The sequence below is a fragment of the Rattus norvegicus genome, chromosome 8 (assembly GCF_036323735.1).
Source record: "Rattus norvegicus strain BN/NHsdMcwi chromosome 8, GRCr8, whole genome shotgun sequence".
Taxonomy (NCBI): domain Eukaryota; kingdom Metazoa; phylum Chordata; class Mammalia; order Rodentia; family Muridae; genus Rattus; species Rattus norvegicus.
Genome location: NC_086026.1, coordinates 82,168,579 through 82,185,475, shown reverse-complemented (window position 1 = coordinate 82,185,475; position 16,897 = coordinate 82,168,579). Strand labels below are relative to the sequence as shown.

Genomic DNA, 16,897 nt, shown 5'->3' with positions numbered 1-16,897 from the left:
GTAACAGAGTTGGACAAAGTTGGGCAGATGTATCTTCATATTTGAAGACCTCAATCAAACTTTAAAAGATCTCATTTTAAAAACCCACACCAACATCCCTTTATCCCTAGGACTTAAGTTTTCACTTTTAAAAAGATGTTCTTAGGGGTTGGGGATTTAGTTCAGCAGTAGAGCGCTTGCCTAGCGAGCGCAAGGCCCTGGGTTCGGTCCCCAGCTCCGAAAAAAAAGAAAAAAGAAAAAAAAAAGATGTTCTTAAAGCAAAGCTATGAAAATAGTTTCAAGTTTAGGGTGAGCCTCCAGTATTATCTAGTTGAATAGACTGGGCAATAACTAAAGAAAAAACTATGAAAAGAGGAAAAGGGTTCCTGCCTATAACCACAAAAGCTTTCATCCATTCATACTTAGAGAGTAGTTAACTTACTTTGAAACTTCAAGAGGGATGGGGTTGCCATCCCAAAGTCAAAAACTCCGATCCAAAATTGTTCCTCTGCTTTGGGTCCTAGTAGTCACTCAAAAACATGCTCAGCCTATAAGTAATTAGTTTGTATTTATGGATTCATTTAATAATGCTTTCTAGTATCAGGTTATACTTTCCCCATCAACCAAGATGAAGTTTTTATCTGTTTTGTTCTAAGAAATTCTTTTGTGAGGTAGAATCCTAGAAAATAATATGAAGCCAGATGGGAACCTTTCTAGTATAGTTTAGCATCCAATTTTGTTTTTAAAAATCTAAAATTATAAAATATCACAAATAAAGTAGAGAGAGAGAGAGAGAGAGAGAGAGAGAGAACAGGTAGGCATGCATTACTATGTCACATTTGTTTTTATTCTCTTTGACATTCCTTTAAAAGCATGTACAATAAAATTATCTGTATATGTTTGAAATACTAATGTTGTGAGATCAGCCTAAATGTGATACTGATATATAGCATTTTATTCAGTTATAATGAAAATTACTTTTTAAGAAAATAGATGGAAACAAAATACCTGTCTTAGAAAATACTGCATATTTTCTTTCAGATAGGCATTTTGGGGGACATAAAAATAAAAGCAGGACAATTAGGTACATTGAAAGGAAAAAGGTAGGGGTTGGGGATTTAGTTCAGCGGTAGAGCGCTTGCCTAGCAAGCGCAAGGCCCTGGGTTCGGTCCCCAGCTCCTAAAAAAAGAAAAAAAAAAAAAAAAAAAAAAAAAAGGAAAAAGGCATAAAGGGAGGAGGATGAGAGAAAGCAACAGAGGGGGCAAGCAGCAACAAAATGTCATATCTACTTAAGAACAGGTCATAAGAAAAGCTACTGGTTTATAGCAATCAGCATATGCTAGTGAGATAAAGGAAAAAGTACATAATGCTAGATAATAATTGTGTCCATTGTGAGTTTTTGTAACATGTCTAAAAGCAGAAATAGTTATCAAGGTTGTACATCTTCAACCTTATCAGTTTTAAATTTCTTCACCTAAACTGTTATACCAACTTATACTCCCAGCAGCAATGTCAGAATTTTTCCATATTTTTGATTAAACTTACATTTTAAATAATCTTATAGTGTTATTAGTGTTTCTATTTCATGTAGCATTTTAAAGTGATAAATATGGCTACACAGCTTTAATACAACAGCTTGAAGCTTTTCTGAGGTAGAAGATCTGAAATGGGGGCCAGAGAATCTGGATTTTTTTTTCTTTTTTTTTTTTTCCGGAGCTGGGGACTGAACCCAGGGCCTTGGTGCTCTACCACTGAGCTAAATCCCCAACCCTGAGAATCTGGATTTTTAACAAGCTCCCAAGTGATGCTGTTCTTGTTTCTCAGAGATCATACCCAGGGAAGCAGTGTTCAAAGAACTTTTCATGTTCAGTACACATTAAAAATAAGAGCTCTTTATCATAGACATAGTATACTAATAATCCTCCAGTGGCTACATGTGTTCATAAGATTTTTCTCTTAGTTGTAGCTAGCTATTCATTTGTTTGTGGAGACTTGGGATACCAGTCTTCTGATGTTTCCAGGTAGTCAAATACTGCAGTCTCTTTATTCATTATCTCAAATCCTAGCACTTTGTTCTTCAAGATTAAGTAAGACAGAGGGAAAGGTATGAGGACTCTTACTTTCCAGGTTTGTTGCTTAGAATTCTAAAATTTCAGTTTCCTAACTTTCTATGAAAATCATGGGGAGTTACAGAGGATTATGATTCCTTTTGTAGAGTACCTACATAAATAATGTAAGGAAATTGCTTTCTACCCTCTGTCCTAGAAAACATCAAGCAACTAGGAGAGCAAACACTTTACATTATATTTGATCATTGTAAAAATTTGGCCTTCTATAATAAACCTACTAACTGACCTAGGTATAAAATGAAAATGGTTTAATTTCTTCACTCTGCTATAAGTAATGTGATCTAAGGTACATGTGGAAGATTTGAGTTATCAGGGGTCAGGGAAGGAAAAGTGAATCAAGTGCAATGAGGAATCTTCACAAAAACCCTAGTGTAGTTGTTTGCATGAGAACGGCCACCAGGGAATCATATACTTCAATAGTTGGTCTCTAGTTGGTTGAATTGTTTAGAAAGGACTAGAAGGTGTGGGCTTGTTAGACAAATCATGTCACCATGAACAGGCTTTGAGATTTCAAAGACTCATGCTATTCCCAGTGTGCCTTCTCTCTTTCTCTGCCTCATAGTTGTGGAGGAAGATGTGAGCTTTCACCTGATTTTTTGCTGTTATCATGGACTCTAGCCCTATGTAAAAATGAAAACAAAACAAAAGCAAGAGACTCCTTTCAAACTGAGAAACTGTAGTGCCTGGAATCCTTAGGTGCTGCAATGTAAATGCTACCAAAGTCATATCCAAGACAGGACTCTAATGTGATTCTAAGTGGATCTGAGTATAACACTGTGAAAGTTCTGTATCTAACAGTGAATAGATTTTAGTAAGAAAGAAAAAATTAAACGGAATGCCAAGGACATTCCCCATATTTAAGGAAAGCTCACATTTACAAATGTAGTCTCAAATATATTTTGGGTTTTTCATTAATTTTATTTATTTATCTGCTTAATTCTTTAAAAATTAGGTAAGTTAATAAATTAAAAGAAAATTTTTGGGGCTGGAGAGATGGCTCAGCGGTTAAGAGCACTGACTGCTCTTCCAGAGGTCCTAAGTTCAATTTCCAGCAACCACATGGTGGCTCACAACCATCTGTAATGGGATCTGATGCCCTCTTCTGGTGTATCTGAAAACAGCTACAGTGTACTTATATGAATAAAAATTAATTAAAATTTAAAAAAAAAAGAAAGAACATTTTAGGGAAGAAAAAAGCAACATGAAATTTTAAATAAAACATCATAGATAATTAGAAAGTTTTTACTAAGTTACCCCAAGGTTCTATCACAAAATAAACCTTATCTTCCAACCACAAGCATTTTAAAGCCATATTATTTTTATTTAGATACTCTAAAATATAGTTTTAGGTTTAGTCAAGTCTGAGTATGCTGGCCTCGGTTAGCATTTAAAATTCACTACAGAATGATTCCACCAACAGAGGAGAAAAGGCACTTTTTCAAATGAGCCATACGTTACATGTATCTCTTTAATGACATACACTGGCAAGAACAGGAAACACTACGGTGAGCTACTTAAACTTATTGCTAGGAGTATGTACTCTTTTGTAGAAGGCCTCATTCTAATATCAGTCTGGTTCTCAGAAAGCATGTTCTTATATTCTAGCGTTCCAGATCACTTTTCGTCCATCTAACAATTTATAAGTTAAAGACAATAAGTTAATTCTCTTTCCATTTAAAATAGTAATCATGAAACACACATGAAAGTTTCAAAATTAGGGGTTGGGGATTTAGCTCAGTGGTAGAGCGCTTGCCTAGCAAGCGCAAGACCCTGGGTTCAGTCCCCAGCTCCAAAAAAAAAAAAAAAGTTTCAAAATTAAGTGAAATCATCCATGCATCCAGAATTGAGTATTTAGCATATTCTAGGCACTATTTATATTTTAGTCACACAAAACTAGACAATAAACAAAATTATACACATGATGAAGATACATTGGTATAAACAAAAAATTGGGAAAAAGAATTTTTTTAAAAAAATTTTTATTTTATATATATGAGTACACTGCAGCTGTCTTCACACACATGAGAAGAGGGCATCATATCCCATTATAGATGGTTGTAAGCCACCATGTGGTTGCTAGGACTTGAACTCAGGACCTCTGGAATGGTAGTCACTGCTCTTAACTGCTAAGCTACCTCTTCAGCCCAGGAAGAATAATTTAAAACAGCGATCTTAGGGGTTGGGGATTTAGCTCAGTGGTAGAGCGCTTGCCTAGCAAGCGCAAGGCCCTGGGTTCGGTCCCCAGCTCCGGAAAAAAAAAAAAAAAAAACAGCGATCTTACCACAAAGCAAAAGGGCGAATGCTTTGTACAATGGCTGACTCACAGCAGAGATTCCCACAAGATATCATTACTCTTTGTTACATTCAATTTTGTTATGTTTTGCTTCCTTTGACTGGTTACTGTGATGGCTAGGCAGGAGCAATGATAGAAGGTAGTACAGTACTAAGACAAAGACAGGCTTTCTTCTCACTTACTGTTCTCATAGATAACTATGGTTTCCCAACCCTATAAAGAATGACTCTCTGAAGAACTCTGACCACAAAGAATCTGATACAAACTCCAGTGTCAGACATTACAGTACAAATAAAGTACGGTTAAGAAAAGTATCTTTGCTGAGGATGTAAAGCCTGGTGGGGTGTGAGAAGACTTGAGAGCACCTATCGTTTTTGGAAGAGAACTCAGGCACAACTGCTGACATGTAGGAAGGAGATGGGCTCAGAGTACAACAGAGACCAATTTTTTTCCTGGTGAACTCTTCCTTTTTGAGATAGAAAAATCAATGCAAGAATCTTTGATGAAATAAAGATATATATTAGGTATAAATTGAAATGGATTAAAGTATTATTCATTAATGCTATAATTAAGGCAGAAAGTGTTAGGCCTCTATATAAAATTACTGTATTTACGGGGTTGGATAGTTAAGAGCACTGGCTGCTTTTGCAGAGGACAACAGATTTGGTTCCCGTCATTCACATGTTGGCTTACAAACCCTGTAACTCCAGTTCCAGGGTATCCAACATCTTCTCCTGGGCTTTGCAGACATCATATATACACTGTGCCTTTACATATATGTAGACAAACATTTATATACATAAAATAAAAATATAATCACTATGTTTAGTTGGTAAACAGTGAATCTTCAGGCCAAAAGGTCACTATAAATATGGGCAATAAAGCACTGGATAACAAAAAAATTTAATTACCACACACAACAGCATCTAAACATTTTAATATTAATATTAAAATTTAATATTTAGGAATAGTTTTAAGAAAATTTATGAAATTTACAGAGAAAACTACAAAGGTATATTGACAGAAATTTTGGAAGAATCAACCATAATAGTGAAAACCCAATCTCATCAAGGAAGACTGTCATAGTCACTGCAGTCCCAATAAAAAAATAGCAATAATTTTTTTCCAAAAATAGAAATTGGCAAGTAGGGCTGGAGAGATGGCTCAGCGGTTGGGAGCACCCGACTGCTCTTCCAGAGGTCCTGAGTTCAATTCCCAGCAACCACATGGTGGCTCACAACCATCTGTGAAGCGATCTGATGCTCTCTTCTGGTGTGTCTGAAGACAGCTACAGTGTACTTATATATAATGAATGAATAAATCTTAGAAAAAAAAAAGCAAGTTCTGAGAATAGAAGGCATCAGGGTGGTCTGGAAAGATGGCTCAGCCATTGCTCTTCCAGAGGCCCTGAGTTCAAATCCCAGCAACCACATGGTGGCTCACAGCCTGTAATGAGATCCAATGCCCTCTTCTGGTGTGTCTGAAGACAGCTACAGTATACTCAAATATAATAAATAAATCTTTAAAAAAAAATTGGCAAGTAATTCTAAACCTTGAAAGGAAATGACATAAACAATGAGTTGTTTATAGAACTATTTTCCAGATTTCATATAAAGTGATAGACAAGACACTAATGGGGAAAGGAAGACAGTCCAGAAAAAGACCTGTACATTATGATTTTTAATAAGCTAGAGGATTCTCAATGAATGGTGCTGGGAAAGACACCCATTCAAGTGTTAAAAATCACCTGAAGCCAAAACAAATTCAAAATCAAAATGATTCCAAGACAAAAATGAAAAGACTAAAGTATACACATTTTACAAGGAAATATATTAAATTACTATGGGGAGGTTGAGATAGGAAAGGCTATGTGGTGGTGGCACTGGCCTTTAATTCCAACACTTGGGAGGCAGAGACAGAGATCTGCATCTCTGAGTTCAAGGCCAGCATGCTTTACAGAGAGCTAGAGCTGCAGAGAAACTCTGTCTCAAACAACCAAACCAAACCGAACAAAACCAGAATCAAATACAAACCAAACAAAAAAGATGTTTGTAATTCGTCTTTAAAACATTTACCAAACGACACAAAATAGTCAAAAAGAGCAGTAGTGTGCACGTGACAAATGATTAAAGGAAAACAATACACAAAGAAGTACGTTATTAAAAACACCCAGACTTTCATCAAAAACAATCAGAGACCCTATTATTTTTGCTTGAAGCTGCTACCATTATCCCATTTCATCTGGACTGATAGTAAAGCTACCAAAATTTGGCTGCCTTCGTCTAAATGAAGCAGGAGGGAGGGTCAGATGCACATGACTATGATTTATAAGAAGGCTAACTCTAGGATCAAGTAACTGCCCCCTTGATAGCCCTAGACAGTTCCTTATATTGTACAAACCCTCTCTCTAACAAATAGAAAAAGAATCTGACAACAGCTAGGAAATAATACCCAGGGGGAGATTACTCTAAAGATATGATTTTCCCAATGGGACCTCTGGGACACCACAAACCACTTAAAAAAGCTCATGCATATGGACTACATCTCAAGCAGACGACTATTAAAAGAAAAGATTATAGATCATGCGTGGAAAACATATTACATAATCAAGAGATGCTAATCATCTATGTTAGTCAAAGAAGGATCTAACCCCTTCAGGGAATCCCTCCTTTCCCCTTTGTAACTAAAAGCCCTGCAAAAACAGGAGCTCCTGAGCATGTGCTTTCTGAGCCCATTCTACTCTTTGGCATGTGCTTGGCTTTCATTCTCACTAACTGTGGCATATATTACTGCTTCTCTGTGTTTTGCTCAATTCTTTGAGACATGAAAGACTGAACATTGCATTATGAAAGATCCCCCAAGACCCTTTCTAGTAACATAAACAAGAAAAAATTGAATACAAATCAGATAACAGAAATTAATTAATCAATAAATAGCATTTTTAATAGTCTAGGTTGGCCTTGAACTTACAATCTTCCTGCTTCAGCTCCTGAGTCCTAGGTTTGGAAATTTTAATAGAGAAACCAGAGTAGAGAGAAAGACAATCAGAGAAAAAAAGAACAGTTATTGAGACTGGAATAACATCAGTGATTTCAATATTATGTATCTTCAAAATTTTAAAAGAGGGGTGAAAAAAAATCTAAGAAAAGTATTTGAAGAGACAATGCCTGAAAACTTCCCAAAATTAACTAATCTACTGAAGATGAATTCTATAAAGCCCCAGTTGGATGATACAAAGTAATAAATAGTCACATACATAACAGTCAAACAGCTGAAAGCCAGCACTTGTGGGCAAGTTAACAAGAGACAGAATGAATACAGAGAAATTTTGATAGCAATTAAGAGGAAAAGAGTTCATCACATTCAGGAAAACAATTATGGACTAACTGCTAACTTCATATCATAAATAGTAAAGACTGGAAGGCTACAAAATAACACTCATAGCAATAAATGTGTTAAGCAATAATTCTATTTCCAGCAAAATTATCCTTTAAAACTCAAAGCAAAAAGGAGATATTATACCAAATGATGTATTTTCTAATTTTAAAAATATATTTTTAAAAATAATTAACATTAACTATCACTTCAACAAAGTTCTTGAATGCTCTCTTAAATTTATGAACAGCCTAACTAGTTTTCTACTTCCAGTCTGTTCACCTTATCTATAGCACATTCTTTCAAAAATATATATATTTATATTTGAGGGGGTTGGTTTTTTTGAGAGGGTCTTTCTATATAGCCTAGTTATCTTAGAATTCTCTATGTAGACTAAGTTGGCTTTGAACTTGCAGAGATCCTTCTGTCTCTGACTCCTGAGTACTTGGATTAGAGGTATGTGCCACCATGCCTGGTTCAGTAATATATATATTTTTTAAGATTCTGAGCACTCTGTCTAGTTACAAGCCTTCTACTTGGCTTTCAATGAACTTAGGATGAATGGATCCTTCCTGTCATAGCTAAGCACACCACTACTCTGTATGCTACTTCTTACTATAATTCTATCATTCTCCTTCCTTTCATGAATTTTAGCTTACTGAAATCATTATATCTTCCAAATATTCAAAACTCATTCCTAATTTTGAATTTGTATATTCTCCCTTTTCTACAATGTACTGCTGGCAGGCCATGCATGGCACAACATTTATTTATTTATTTTTGTTTATTATTTATGTGTGTGCATGTGCATGCCACAGCATGCTTATGGAGGTCAGAGGATAAATTTGTGGAGCTGGTTTTCTTTTTACTTGGGTTCTGAGGATAGAACTCAGGTTGCTAGGGTAGAGTACCAAGTGCTTTTTTATCCAACAAGTCATTTGCCAGACCATGGTTGGTTTCTCAGGTTTGCTTAGCTATCATGAAAAAGAGGCCTTTCCTGATCACATCCACTTAAGTTTATTCTGGTCACCATTGTTTATTTGCTTCAATGTGCCCTTTCCAAATTTTATGATGGCATTTATCAATATCTGATATTTCAAGCTCATTTGCTTAATGTGAAACATTTTTTGTTCTTATTTAGTATTTTGTAATAGATATTACTTATCTTTTCCCTATTTTTTGCATGATGAAAAAACATGAATAATCCTCCAAAGTATGTATGCCTTAAGGATACCTAACTCTAAGAGTATCTGTTATTTTAGTTGTAAAAAGGAAGCAAAAAGATTGCCTATTTCAGAGTATTACTGTAAGACAACAACAAGAAGTAGAGGGATAAAGGAAGAAAGGAAAAGGAAGTCAGTGAAGGAAAACAGGAAGTGAAAGGTACAGGTAAAAACTTCCCTACAAAGCCATCCTTCAGCCATTAAGTTAGAAATATAAAGAACTGATAGAATTTTCTCCCTATGAACAACTGTTACTCATTCACCTTTTGAGAGACTACTACGTAAACAATAACAGGAAAAAACCTAGTAAGATATATACTTATTACACTACCAGATACCTCAAGCCATCCAAACCCCACAGAATTTGGATAGGAGAAGGTTCTGAAATGACAAGGAAAGGGAATTTGCTATCTTGACAACGCATAATTTAATAGTGCAAAGTCCTGGATGCTCAGGTATATAGGGTGTAGCCTAGGCTCCTGGGAAAGCAAATAGTATTAACTCTTAGCCCACGTATGAGGGTGTATGTTGGGGATGCCTGTGTGAGAATGTCTTACTGAGTAGCCTATGCCAGTTTTCAAACCTGTAGCCACCTTGCCGTCGCCTTTGTGAGTGCTGGGATTGCAAGTCAGGGAAGATGGCTTGGTTTTTTCCTATACATTTAAAAGACCTGAAGGCTGGAGAGATGGCTCAGTAGTTATGAGTTCTTGAAGAGGACCTGAATCTTGTTCCTAATACCCATGTCAGAGTATTACTCAATCCCCTGTAACTCTAGCCTCAGAGGATCCAACAACCTCTCCTGGTCTGCAGGTAATTGCACTATGTGGCAACCACTTATACATACACATAAATAAAAATAAAATAATAATTTTACAAGACCTAAAAGGAACTACCAATATAAACTTATCATTGTGGCTTAAATTCTTAAAAGCTGCAACCCAAAGACGAAGATATAATAACAAAAATAAATTCACTAAGAATATAAAAACATTTATTAAAGTAAATATTGATGGTTTTAGTAGTAAATGTACACTATCTTTGTAGGTGAATTCTAAAAGGCTAACCAACAAAACAATGATAAAAAGGTTATCTCATAAATCAATCTACCAAATATCTGAAATGTTTTCTTTAAATAATTTCATACATAGTAATTAGAACTTTAAAAATTACCCATTTAATGAAATGTTTAAGTAATCTTTCAGTAAAGGTCAGTAAGATTCAAAAACATAATTGCTTACAACTCTGACTTTAGCACTGATGAGCTATATACAAGAAAATGGAGAGTTAATAATGAATGTACCTAGAGCGTTGTAAATGTAAAATTTATTTACACAAACTCAAGTCATATTTAGAATCATTATTTAGAATGGCAGATTGTGAGGTACTGTACTTACCAAAATGCAGTCCACTTTAGATTGTACAGTTTTGCTAAAAGAAAAAAAAGTGAGTTAATAAAAATAGAGCATTTTTAAATATAAGAACTTCCCTCAAACAGTAATTATATAAACTAAGGAAAACAGTGAAGCATCTCATTAAGTACTGCATTTTGTTACAATGCCCACTAAAGTACAAATGAAAGCAAGTCATGCAAAACACTGAGATACTTTACACAGTCTTAAAAGATAATGTAAACTAAATTACCTTTCACAGAAAGTCTAAGAGCCAAGAAGATGCAACAAAACCTAGTTATGGGCATGGGAGACGGCTCAATGGTTCTGAGCACTTGCTACTCCTGCATAGCGGTTCACAACCACCTTTAACTCCAGTTCCAGGAGCATGCAGTGCATACACGTGCATGTGTGCACGCACGCACGCACATACACACACACAAACACACACACAAATTGTGTGGCCCTGACTATTATGTTTGTGTGTGTACATGTATACATGTGTTTACTCATGTAGAGACCAGAGAACCTCAGCTGTCACAGAAAAATGCAGTCTACTTCCTTTAAGATGGTGTTCTACTGTCCTGGGGCTCACAATTAGACTAGACTGGTTGGCCCAAGCATCCTCCGGTCTCTTCCCCAGTGCTGAGATTATAAGCACACACCACAATATCCAGCAATTTTAGGTGATTTCTGGGGCCTGAACTCAGGTCTTCATGTTTGAGAGACAAGTAGTTTATAAGCTGAGCTAAATCTTTGGCTCAGATTTGACTAATGCTTACTATAGGAATCCTTTATATATCCTAGATGCCAACTCCTCATACATATTTGACTTTGCTAATTAATAGCATCTCTGTCTAGTCAAAGTTAAAATTTTTAGTCCAAATATATTTTAACTTTCTCTTTATGATGTATTTTGTCTTGAGAACGCCTATCTAGAGTTAGAGAGATGGCTCAGTAGTTAAGAATGCTTACAGCTCTTCTAAAGGCTGGAGTTTGGCTCCCTGCACCCACAGTGAGCAGTTCACTGCTGTCAATAACTTCAGCTCCAAGAAATCTGACACCCCTTTTCTGGCCCACATGGAAATGCACACAAATATAGCATATTTATATTTTTCCCCTCTTCTCCCCACAAATATACACACAAAATTTTAAAAAGTAATCTGTGTATACATTCTATTTTTAGGACATCATTTAAAATCTCACTCTCTACTTGGAATTTCTGTGTGTGGTATGTGTAATATACATTTTTTTTTTTGGGAAAGCTTATACCAAGTTTCACGAATTCTTCAATCTATTCTTGGACCTTTTCTACTTTATTATTAATCTTATTGTTTTTCCCTAAGCAGTGCTACATCTAGCTAGTTGATTATTTGACTTACTTTCTTTCTTTTTTTTATAGGATAACCACTTATTTTTATTTTAACTTTTCATCTTTTTTTTCTCCATCTTTATTAAATTGGGTATTTCTTATTTACATTACAATTGTTATTCCCTTTCCCGGTTTCCAGGCCAACATCTCCCTAACTCTTCCCCTTCTCTATGGGTGTTCCCCTCCCCATTCTCCCCCCATTACCGCCCTCCCCCCAACAATCCCGTTCACTGGGGGTTAAGTCTTGGCAGGACCAAGGGCTTCCCCTTCCACTGGTGCCCTTACTAGGCTATTCATTGCTACCTATGCAGTTGGAGCCCAGGGTCAGTCCATGTATAGTCTATGGGTAGTAGCTTAGTCCCTGGAAGCTTTGATTATTTGACTTTCTTTGTCCTTTTTAAAATGGCCAATGATTCATGGACATTCACTCTTACAGATGAACTTTTTAATATTTTTGTTTGTTTTATGTATTTAATTAATTTATTAGTTGACACAGTGTCTCCCTATGTAAACCTTGGTTAGCTCAGAACTTATTATGTATATTAGGCTGGCCTTGAACTCAGAGATCTGGCTGGCTCTGCTTTCCAGTGCTGGGACATGTTCACTACATGCCAGGTCCATTCATTTTTTTTCTCAAATTCCACAGTAGTTCTCCTAAGAGTTACATCTAATAATACAGATAGAGACTGAACTGGGGTTGGGGAGCAGATTAATTCCATGACATCTCATAGATGGTATATTGATAGTTACTATCTAGTTGGTTTCTGATATGACAAGTTACTGGCTTCATGGGCTGACCTTTATCTTCACCTTTATCTTCTTGTTCTTATTAGTTTTAATGGGATACTGATCCTCTTGTGGAGAATCATTTCATGTGTAGATAATGATATTTTGACCATTTTCAGCCTTTATATTTCTTTGCTATTTCTAGCTGTAATCTCTAGTACAATGCTGAGGAACAGTAGTGACAGAAGTTATCTGTTTCATTTCCACATTAAAGATCTTTCTTCCAAACTCTTTGAAATCAAGAGAAATGTTAGTTTATGGAAGTAACTAAAAATTCCACGACAGAGATCCCGTACAAGACACTGCTAAAGGGACCGAGGACAGATAGGGATGAGACCAGATAGGTTGTGAGCCTAGGGAATCCTAACACTATGATTCTGATAAAGCAACATGAGCAGTAAAATGCCTCCTAATGACATACTGCTATACCCGTGGACTAATGCCTTGCTAAATTCATATCAGAGAAGCATCTTGTAGCGGATGGGAATTAACACAGACCAATAACTATGTGCAGAGAGTGAGAACGACTTTGGGGTACTTGGTCCTAAATGGGATGTTCATCAAGCCCTTCCCCTAGGATCAGGAGATTCATGCAAAAGAGGAAGAAAAATGATAAGAGCCAGAGGTAATGGATGACTCCAAGAATGCTGTTCAGATACAACAGGATTGGTGCACTTGAACTCACAGAAACTATGGTGGCATGTACAATATCTACGCAGGTTCAAGTCAGATGTAGTTCTAGCACTAAGAGGAGGGATTGGACATGGGTCCTATCTCTAAACAAGAAGTTATCTATAACTGATACAAACTGAAAAGTGAAGGAAAATCAGTTTGTACCACCAGTGTCACTGAGTGTATCAACCACACCCCAGTGCAGACCCCATGCTCAGGAGTGGTTGGCTAATACGCAACAGTCTTAATGGTACTTCTGTGGACTTGTCATTTTACTATGTTCCAACTTTTTTTCCATCTTAATGGTCTTTTGCTTGCCCTGCTTCCCCAATAGGGTAGAGCATAGTGGCTCAGGCTTTAAATTCTGGAACTGAGGAGGTGGAGGCTGGAAAATCAGGAGTTGAAAGTTAGCTTTGGTTGCATATTGTTTGAAACTACAATACTCTACTTTTTAAAAAAAGGTGATTTGGGAGGCTAGAGAGATTGCTCAATGGTTCAGATGCTTAGCTAGGCACAGTCCTACACAGTGTTCAATCCATTCCTTGTACCTAGGTGAAAAGATAAAGGTGTGGCTATGTGCCTGTAATTCCAATGCTGGGAATGGGTAGACAGGTGACTGTCTGAGACTCAATTGTGTCCAACCAGCCTAGCCTCATCAAGTGAGCCTTAGGTCAATGAGATACCATCTCAAAAACAACTAACCAACTTATCACCCAACATGGACTATTAGCCTCTGAATGTGCAGTACGCACACACTACCCTAGAGTCCAGAGGGGGAAAAAAAAGCAGTACATAAAAACCAAATCCTGAATGATCCAGGTGTCATTCAGTAGACAACAGTTTTAACGTTAAGAATTATAAACATGCTCAAGTATATAGGAATGATCGTAATAAATGTGTACATAGAGGTGGCTCAACTGAAAAATTTAAGCTGTGAAAATAAAAAACAAATGTAAATTCTAGAATATAAAAAGTTGTAACATATATAATAAAAGAACTCACTGGATGGCTTCACAGGCCAGCAGATAGCAGTAAAAGGGTCATAAATGAAAAACTGATAGATCTTACTGAACCTAATGGAGAAAGAGAAGTCATGAGGTAATACAGCACCAGATCAGCTGGTCTGTGTCAGGAGAGGAAAGATGAAACAAAATATTTAATAAAGGTCAGATTTTTCACAAACTTTATAACAAAGAAAACTTTACAGATTGCAAGAAGCGAGAAAACTCCCAGCCAGACATCTGCCAGCCCGGAGGAGGAAACATATAGATAAAAAGCATTCCGTGAAAAGTAGCCAGAGAAAAGCAATGCCACAGATGACAAAGAAGAAGGGAAGAACGACTGTCTTCAACATAGGCAACAGATCTGCAAGAAGTACATCAGGGAAATCCAAGAGACCTAGAAGATCCTTTAATGTATGCTGATGTGGCAAACTATCTATCTGTACAGAAAGCAGCATACCTTATACTACAGGCCACTTTGAAGTAGATCAAAAACTAAACATAAAAGCTGAAACTATAATGTATCTTGAAAAAAAAACATACAAAAGTTCTATAATTTGAAAGTCAGAAAACCATTCACAGGATGTAGGAGTAATAACCTCTGAAAGAGAAATAAATTACAAACCAAGTGTGGTGCTATACACCTTTAATGTCAGTGCTCAAGAGGTGAAGTCAGGAGGATTAGTAGCTCAAGATCATTTTCCAGCTAGGAGGTGAGTTAAGGACCAGTCTGGGTTACATGGGGCTTTGGATGCTATAAAAATGAAAAGCAAGTTCTATGTGTTAAAAGCACCAAGTAAGAAAATATTTGCAGTATATATCTGATAAAAGATGATCAGAAGAACTCCTGTGACTCAAAAGTAAAGACAAGTAACCAATAATAAACATGTAAACAACTGGAATAGAAATTTTATAAAGAAAGACTATACAGAGGTCCAATAAATACATGAAAAGATAGTCCACATAAATAGGTTCTCAGGAAAGGAGAGAGGTAAAATAATACATTAATAGCATACTAATATAATTTAAAACAAATGGGTTGGAGAGATAGCTTAATGGTTAAGAGCACTGACTGCTCTTCCAGAGGTCCTGAGTTCAATTCCCAGCAACCACACAGTGGCTCACAACCATCTGTAATGGGATCTGATGACCTCTTCTGCTGAGTCTGAAGACAGCTACAACTTACATAAATAAAATCTTTAAGAAAAAAAAAACCAAAACAACTCAAAACAAAACAAATAGAAAGGAAGGAAGGAAAGAAGGAAGGAGGGGAGGAAGGAAGGAAGGGAGGAAGAAAGAAAGCAGGCAGGCTGAGCAAGCCTTGTTAGTAAACCAGTAAGCAGCACTCCTCCATGGCCTCTGCATCGGATCCTGCTTCCAGGTTTCTGCCCTGTTTGAGTTCCTGTCCTGATATCCTTTCCTGATGAACAGTGATGTGGAAGCTTAAGTCAAATAAACTCTTTCCTCCCCACATTTTGGTCATGGTGTTTCATCAGAGCAATAGTTACCCTACCCAGGACAAGAACAACAACAAACAGAAAAGAAAGATAAAGAAAAGAAAAAGAAGCCAATGCTTTTGAATAAAGGAACTCAGATCCCACAGCTATTTAAGAATGTAATGTTAGAATCAGCTATTGCTCAGGCTCTAACACCTGCAGCAGCCCATCCCCTCTGACAGACACTGACAAGCTTTTGAGATATTGTCTGTGAATCTCTAATTGACAGACTTACAATTGCCACACTCTCTCACTTGGACAAGTATATTTCCATTAAATTGGGTACTGCTGGCAACATATCCTGCTCCCAACCCCTTTCCCTGACTTCTGCATGTGAGATTAAGAGAGTTTGGCTAGGGGTTGGGGATTTAGCTCAGCGGTAGAGCGCGCTTGCCTAGTGAGCGCAAGGTCCTGGGTTCGGTCCCCAACTCCGAAAAAAAAAGAAAAAAGAAAAAAGAAAAAAAAAAAAAAGAGAGTTTGGCTATAGGCTTGGGCTGTAAAATAATCCCCATCCTCAGAAAGGACTTGGGCTTTGGGGGTCCCTAATTTCCTCTCTTAAGAGCACCTGCTATATGACTATACATCCATGGCACCAATAACTCTTTTTTTTTTTTGGGTTCTTTTTTTCGGAGCTGGGGACCGAACCCAGGGCCTTGTGCTTCCTAGGCAAGCGCTTTGCCACTGAGTCAAATCCCCAACCCCCCAATAACTCTTAATAAACTCCATATCCCCACAATCTGTTTCAGTGTTCTGCTAGAACACAAATCTGAGATCTTTCTTTAGGTAAATGTATTTTACTTACATGAACCATTTATTTCCTTCTGAGATACACTATCCTGCAGGGTTTTTCATAAACATGATTTATATAAGTCATTATAAGTCTGTTGGGGGCTGGGGATTTAGCTCAGTGGTAGAGCGCTTACCTAGGAAGCGCAAGGCCCTGGGTTCGGTCCCCAGCTCCGGAAAAAAAGAACCAAAAAAAAAAAAATAAGTCTGTTGATATGATTCTTATGATATATTATTTAATGTAAGAAAAATTATATTGAGTACAACTTTAAAAATATTCCATTAAATGTTTGATAAAATAAATTTTAACTGAATAAAAGAAAATATCATGTGAACTTCTTTACACTTACACATCATACATACAATAAATTAAAAATAAAAAATGACTTATAAAAAT

The 16,897-nt window shown here is 36.6% G+C and overlaps 1 protein-coding gene across 4 annotated transcripts in view; it reads right to left on the bottom strand.

Annotated features, from left to right (window-relative positions):
* Positions 1-16,897, bottom strand: part of Rfx7 (regulatory factor X, 7) — an 85,152-nt gene that overhangs the window by 34,423 nt on the left and 33,832 nt on the right. For 3 of the 4 annotated variants that reach the window (NM_001127490.2, XM_017595669.3, XM_006243326.5), the window contains one exon: positions 10,394-10,427. In NM_001127490.2, coding sequence (NP_001120962.1) covers positions 10,394-10,427 — 34 coding nt within the window. Of the gene's footprint in view, positions 1-7,371; positions 7,398-10,393; positions 10,428-16,897 lie in introns of those variants that run through there. The other variant, XM_039081516.2, reaches the window with a different exon arrangement.